Genomic DNA, 7,534 nt, shown 5'->3' with positions numbered 1-7,534 from the left:
TACCCCTACTGCCCAGAAGAGGGCCTGGCATGTATAAATGCTCAGTAAATATTTTATTAAAAATTTTGGTGTCAAAGCTGCATGATTTTCTTCCTGTTTAATTTGGCTTTGATTGGCTAGGAGAGTAGCAGAAAGCAAAGCAATCTGATTTGACAGCGAGAGGTATTCCTGAAAGGCCTGGGGGCAGATCAGTAATGCTGAAGATGGAATTTGGATCCGGGAGAAGAGCTGGTGTCAAACAAAAATAGATGCATTGAGAAACTGTAGGGGACAAGGATCATTGGAATGTATTAGCTTTCTTTTTAGACACACAAGAGTTTTAATTTGCAGAAACACTCTGAAAGAACCAAGCTCCGAGCAAAGACATACATTTGTTCATCCATTGGGCCATTAACAAAACTTCTCTACGATGTAAGGGTGATAAGTCAAGTAACTCAGAAATTGTTTTCTTCCCCTCATCCCATAACAATTATTTTAATGGATTGCTAGGGTTTTGCAGACATTTTTTTCCCTAACAGAAAAACTGACATTTTGCCAGATGTATAACTGACTTGGAGAAAACCTGAACATGATATGTATATAGTTTTTAAAAATGTTATTTATTTACTGATTATTAGAGAAGGAGGAAGAGAGTATGCAAAACATCAATTTGTTGTTCTACATATTTACGCATTCATTGGTTGCTTCTTGTATGTGCCTTGCTGCGGGGTGAACCTGTAATCTTGACATGGTAGGATGATGCTCTAACCAACTGAGCTACCCAGCCAGGGCTTATGATATATTTTGTAATTTTTACTATGTCTTTCCCATGGCTTTTTGCTATTTGCCAGAAGCCCTTTCATGATGCAAAATTTCTATGCTTGACCAGAGAACCTGGTTTGTTGTCCTTTCTTCTCCCTTTCCTCTTCCATTCTCTTACCAACTAGGGCAAAAGGGTATCTTTACCTTCAACTGTGAATCTTGAAGAAGTTATTTTGCGGGAGGGTCCAGAAGTTGAAGGATTTCTAAGAACTTCTCCACCTCCAAATATTCCTGACTGTGGATAATGCATCTGAATAAATTGGTGATTATAAGAGAAACATACTTAGACGTCCCACGAAAGTCTATGGAGAAAAAAGAGCAACAAATAGTGTTTCCAAAGTTTTGACTGAAGAAAATGAACTCTAATGTCTGTTTGTTTTTTTTAAACCAAGCGCTGGCTAGTTTTATTAAAGAAAAATTCTGCACGATTTACTTTTCACCAGTCTGTTCTGACATGCTTCTAATGATATCAGAATCACCTGGATCAATGATAGCCAGTGTGCACACTCTGTCGTATTTTCCACATGCTGTGCCCAATTCAATATTGTTGCCACAGTAGTGATGGGCACCAGTCTTAGCTGACAGGGCATTGTCCTCTATTTCAGATTTCCTCAGGGCTGGACCATTGTTGGCGAGGATAACCAGATTGGCTTTGCCTTGTCTGATCACCTTCTGAGTCTGCTTGTACCCCAACACACACTTGCTACTTTCTTTTCCTAATAAGTTGGAACCTAGAGTTGATCGACTCCAGCAAGTTTTTTGTTTTCTTTGTGGCCACCATCTCCCTGCCTTAGGTGTGGGAAGGACCCCTACCAAGCACAGCAGCCAAGATGGCTGGGTAATCACAAAGGCTGAACTCTAATGTCTTGAAATAAATCTAGGTAGCTAGGGAACTTTGTGGCAGGGTTTTGGAATTGAAACCAAGACACCAATTTAGAAATGGTTTGCTTTGCTCCATGCCAGGCTCCAAAGGAAAACAAAATGTTGGGTGGGTCAGTAGTAGTGTGCTGAACCCCTCCCTGCATAAATGACAATTCAGCAGAAATGCCAAAGAAAGAAAATTATGTTCCCACAGTTGTGCCACCTGCCCTAGTTGAGTGAAGAGAGAGACGGTCATCTGTTTTGGGCTGGCATTAAAATCTTAGATGGCAACAAACAGTTGGAAAATAAAATTTAAAAAAATATCAATTCAAAGCAGCATGAAAACAAAAAAGATAAACTTAACATGTGGAACTTATGTCCAGTGAAAACTTAAAAGACTGCTGAGAAAAATTAAAGGAAACATACAAAAAGGGAAAAATATACTGTGGCCATAGATTGGAAGACTCAAAATTGTTAAAAAAAAGATCTATTTTCTTGAAATTAATCTATAGATTCAATAAAAACCCAGTCAAAATCACAGAAAGCTTTTTGGTAGATATTGACTACCTGGTTCTAAAAAATGACATGGAAATGCAAAAGAGTTGAATTAGAAAAATTTTGAAAAAAAAGAACAATGTTGGAAACTCAGACTCCCTGATTTTAAAACTTACTATAAAGCTACTGTACTCAAGATAGTATGATAGTGCCATTAGTATAGAGGTATTATGGATAAATGGAGCAAAGTAGAAAATCCAGAAATAGACCCCCATATATATGATGGATTGATTTTTGATAAAAGTGCCAATTCAATGGTTAAAAAAATGCCTTTAAAAAGAACATGCCATTCATTGCAGCATTTTTCAAAATAGCCAAAAGCAAGAAGCAACTCTCGTGTCCTTTGATAGATGAATAGATAAACAAAACGTGGTAAGTATATACAATAACATATTTTTCAGCCTTAAAAAGGAAATTCTGACATGTTACAACATGGATGAACCTTGAAGACATTATGCTAAGTGAAATAAGCCAGACACACACACACACACACACACACACACACACACACACTATGTGATTCCACTTATATGAGGCACCTAGAATAGTCAAATTCATAAAGACAGGAAGTAAGCCCTGGCTGGCGTAGCTCAGTGGATTGAGCGCCGGCTGGGAACCAAAGTGTCCCAGGTTCGATTCCCAGCCAGGGTACATTCCTGGGTTGCAGGCCATAACCCCCAGCAACCGCACATTGATGACTCTCTCTCTCTCTCTCTCTCTCTCTCCCGCCCCCTTCCCTCCCTAAAAATAAATAAATAAAATCTTAAAAAAAAAAAAGACAGGAAGTAGAATAGTGGTTGCCAGTGGCCAGGGCAGTTACTGTTAAATGGGCATAAAGTTTTATTCTGAGATCATGCAAAAGTTCTGGAGATCAATTGTACAACAACATGGATGTACTTAACACTACTTAAAATGATTAAGATGGTAAATTTTACATTGTGTGTATTTTACCATAATTAAAAATTTTTAAAAGTGAAGCCAGAACACCTGGATATCTATAAGTAAAAAAGAGAACCTCAGTACTTATCTTACACTACATACAAAAATTAACATGAAATGGATCATGGACCTGAATGTAAAAGCTGTAAGATTTCTAGAATGAAACATAGAAGAAAATGTTTGTAACCTTGGATTAGGCAAAGATTTCTTAGATAGGATACACAGTATGAAACATAAAGGAAAAAATGGATATGTTGAATTACATAAAAAATAATAACTTTGGTCTTCAAAAGATGCAGTTAAGAAAATGAAAAGGTACACAAAATACTGAGAGATAATAATTGCAAAACACATATTTTATAAAGAATTTTTATTTAGGATGTATAAAAATCCTTATAATTTAATAACAGGACAAATAACTCAATTTTAGAAAATGGGCAAAATGTATATTGTAAACCCTAGGTCAATCACTAAAAAAGTTTTTTTTAAAAAAGAAGTATAAATGATATGCCAAAAGAGGAGATAACATGTAATCATATAAAATACTCCATCAAAACCAGAGAAGTGGTAAGTACAACATAGGGAATATAGTAATATTGTAATAACTATGTATGGTGTCAGGTGGGTACTTGAAATATCAGGGGAACAATTTGTAAAGGATATGATTGTCTAACCACTATGCTGGACACCTGAAACTAATATAAAATAATACTGAATGTAAACTGTAATTGAAAAACAACAACTAGAGAAAAGAAAAAAGAAACAAGGAACAAAGAGAAACAAAGAACAAATAAAAACAGTTGCAAATGGTCAATAATCACATAAAAGATACTCAACATCATTAGTCATCCCGGAAGTGGGAGTTTAAAGCTCGTAATGAGATACTAATACATAACCAGTAGAATGAACATTAAAATAAAAACTGATAGTACTGCTGAGGATGCAGAACAACTGGATCTCTCAGACTTTGCTGATGGGAATGTAAAATAGCACAGCCACTTTGGAAAAACAGCTTGGCAGTTTATTTTAAATTTAAACACCTGATGACACAGAAATTCCACTCCTAATTATTAACCTAAGAGAAATGAAACATGTCCATACAAAGACCTACACACAAATTATAGAAGTAGAGAGCAGATAAGTGGTTGCCAGTGGTTAAGGATGAGGGAGTCGAGCAGGAGGGGAACAGGTGTGGCTGTATAAGGGTAGCATAAAGGTTCCTTAGAGATGGAAGTGTACTGTATCTTGACTGTGTCAATATCAGTATCCTGGTTGTGATATGGTATTACAGTTTTGCAATATGTTACCATCAAGAGACACTGGGTAAAGGATACAAGGATACATTTTTCTGTATTCTTTTTCATAACTGCATGTGAATTTACAACTATCTCAAAATTAAAAGTTTAGTTTAAAAATGTAGGGTGGGCCCTGTAGGGTGTGACTCAGTGGATTAAGTGCCAGCCTGAGAATCATAGGGTCTTGGGTGCAGTTCCCACTCAGGGCACATGCCTGGGTTGCAGGCTAGGTCCCCAGTAGGAGGCGTGTGAGAGGCAACCACACACTGATGCTTCTCTCCCTCTCTTTCTCCCTCCCTTCCCTTCTCTAAAAATAAATAAAATCTTTAAAAAAATGTAGGGTGGACTATGAAATGTAAAAAAAAGTAAATATTGACAGGAATTCTTAGAAACATGCCCATTGTATTAAAGACATAGATATAACATAGTAAGTCATTGATTATTTATGCTAAGGGAAGCAAATGAAAGCAAAGGTCAACCAAGATATACACACGTGTAACTTTTTAGCAGACTTACCTAGCTAGTAATATCTGATCTAGGAGACATGCCTCTCTCCCACTTTTGAACACCTATTGTTTTCAGGATGATCTTTTGAAGTAGTGCTGACCTTACATAAGAGTCTTTTAGGTAACCCAGATATCATTCAATTCATAGAAAGCTACAATACCAAATGCCGTAAGATATTAAAGAGTGAACTGTGGCTGGTGTAGCTCAGTGGATGGAGCACTGGCTGTGAACCAAAGGGATGTTGGTTGAATTCCCAGTCAGGGCATATGCCTGAGTTAAGGGCCAGGTCCCCAGTAGGGGGTTCACAAGAGGCAACCACACATTGATATTTCTGTCCCTCTCTTTTTCCTTCCCTTCCCCTTTGTCTAAAAATAAATAAATAAAATCTTTAAAAAAATTTAAAAAAGATGTTAAAGAATGAAAGTCTTTAGAATAGGAGGGAGATGAGTCCTCCTTTCTCATGGAAAGAGGGGTATATGTGACCAGTATTGTTCAGCCTGATGTTTATGTCCAGGTTAGCCATCGTGCAGATGACTTTAACAGGGTTAGCAATTCCTTGCCTAGACCCCTTGTTCTCGACTTTGGCTACACGTTGGAATCCTATATTGGGATGCCATCCTAAGAAGTTATGATTTAATAAGTCTTTGGGGAGGGCACTGGAATTTTGGAAAACTGCTCCTATCATTCTAATGTGCAGTCAAAGTTGAGAACTACTGCTCTTAACGTCATAGAATGACTGCTCTAAACTCTATAAACTTTATGGCCATATGTAGATTAAGAAACCCTCATGCTGCCATCCTTGGCTAAAATTCACTGTGACTGACTGTATGATGAGTGTTCTAACTTGTAATTCTTTCTTAACTTTGCTCCAGTACCTTTCTTTAATAATTCCCAGATGAATTCTGGTTTTGCATTCCCAAGGGTGAGTTCAGGCTGCTGGTTTACAAGGTTCTGAAGCATTAGTATAGCTATTTGTCACTGGGATAGGTTTTATTCATGATGACACTGCATATTTATGTTAGGATCCATGGCTTGCTATCACAAAAGACTTGCCCATTGGTCAGTAATTCATGTTGAATCACTTGAGGGCATGGATCTAACATTGTTCTCTAGGGGATGGTGCGAGATACATTGTACATTAGTGGGTTCGAGAAAAGGATTCAGATACATTTGCCGTGATGGCTAAAGTTACTTCTACGTAAAATGGTACTCAAAGATTGTTCTCATTCTAAGTTCTTGGTTTAATTATGTTCTCTTACTAAGATATACATGCAGATGTCTCTGTTCTTATTGTTTGTTAAACAATAAATGAGATGCCGACTTTGCATGTTTTGTGCCACACACAAGAATATAATGGCCTTTTTGTCTTTAATAACATTGACATTTTGCAGTAGTGTAGGCCGGTTGTCTTACAGATTGCCTTATACTTCGGATACATCGTTATTTCTTCATGGACAGATTCAGGTTAAACAGTTCTTGGGAAGACTTACATAGGTGATGTTCCTTTTTCCAAACGCATCGCATCAGGAGGCATATGATTGATTGCCCCGTATTGGTGATGCTACTTTCGGTATTTTGGCTAAGATGGGCGCACATACCTTTATGCGGTCGTACCTATCACACAGCGACTGTGTTCGCACTTTGAGAAACAAAGTATCAGGCCACAATTAAGGGTGCGCAGCAGGAGGCGGTCGCTTTGCCAAGCTCTGCGGAAAACGGTGCCCCCACAACCATCCTACTACCCGCCCGCTTCTCTTTTCCACGAAAATCACCTCTCAGAACCAGAGACTCCCTACTGCAAAGCACCCACATATTTTTCCATCTCTGTGGGTGCGCCTGCGCAGCGAATTTCCACGCAGCTCTTTTGTAGGGCCCGACCGCTTTTTATTACACTCTTGGGCCTCGGTTCTCGTAGAGCTTTTTCTCCTCAGGGGTCAATTTCAGGTCCTTAAACGCGCGCCCGCGGGAAGACCTGGGGCGGAGCACTGCTCTGCACTTCACGTCAGGGGCTTTCCGGGCGGAAGTCCGCAGACTCAGGAGCCTCTGATTGGCTTTTAGGCTGGCGCCCGTATCTACCCCCGCTCCACTTTCGGGTTGATTGGCGCGGAATCGAGAGACTCCGGACCATGGCGCCTGTGCACGGCGACGACTGTGAGCTGGGGCCACGTGGGATCCCGGGTTGGGACTGCGGGGACAGTGGCAGAATTGTGGGTGGTGTGGACTAGGGAGTGGGTTTCTTTTATTTTTCACAAGGCAGTCGAGCGGCGGGGACTCCCTGCGGGTCTGTTTGGCGCAGACCTTGGTTGCCCAGGGCGGGGACTTGTAGGGCACCAGACGGGTCATTCCTGCAGGGCCCTTTACTCCTGGAATGCCCCCTGAGGGTTTTTTTGTCTGGGAGACTGCCTCACTTCCAGCACTGCGGGTCTCCGCACTAGCCTGCTTTTTTTTTTTTTTTTCACCTTTGGTGAGTCAGGTCGCACTTGCTGGCCACGCTCGTAAAGCCTCTGCCCGGGGGGCAGTTTTGACGAAAGGCTTTACTCTGCTATCAGTACAAGTGTGCGCTTGAGGGCTGGGAA

General features: G+C 39.9%; 1 protein-coding gene and 1 pseudogene across 3 annotated transcripts in view; one reads left to right on the top strand and one right to left on the bottom strand.

Moving 5' to 3' along the window:
• Positions 1-1,230: 1,230 nt before the first annotated feature.
• LOC123830120 lies at positions 1,231-1,582 on the bottom strand (annotated as a pseudogene).
• A 5,286-nt stretch (positions 1,583-6,868) lies between these two features.
• POLA1 (DNA polymerase alpha 1, catalytic subunit) overlaps positions 6,869-7,534 on the top strand; it is a 295,619-nt gene continuing 294,953 nt past the window's right edge. For all 3 annotated transcript variants that reach the window (XM_045855968.1, XM_045855967.1, XM_045855969.1), the window contains exon 1: positions 6,869-7,109. In XM_045855968.1, the coding sequence (XP_045711924.1) occupies positions 7,085-7,109 (25 nt within the window). In that variant the 5' untranslated portion in view covers positions 6,869-7,084. The remainder of the gene's footprint in view (positions 7,110-7,534) is intronic.

Source organism: Phyllostomus hastatus, unplaced genomic scaffold (assembly GCF_019186645.2).
Source record: "Phyllostomus hastatus isolate PE091 unplaced genomic scaffold, TTU_PhHast_1.1 phas_scaffold_12, whole genome shotgun sequence".
NCBI classification, from domain to species: domain Eukaryota; kingdom Metazoa; phylum Chordata; class Mammalia; order Chiroptera; family Phyllostomidae; genus Phyllostomus; species Phyllostomus hastatus.
Note: the sequence above shows the minus strand (reverse complement) of the source record. Positions and strands in the feature narration are given on the sequence as shown.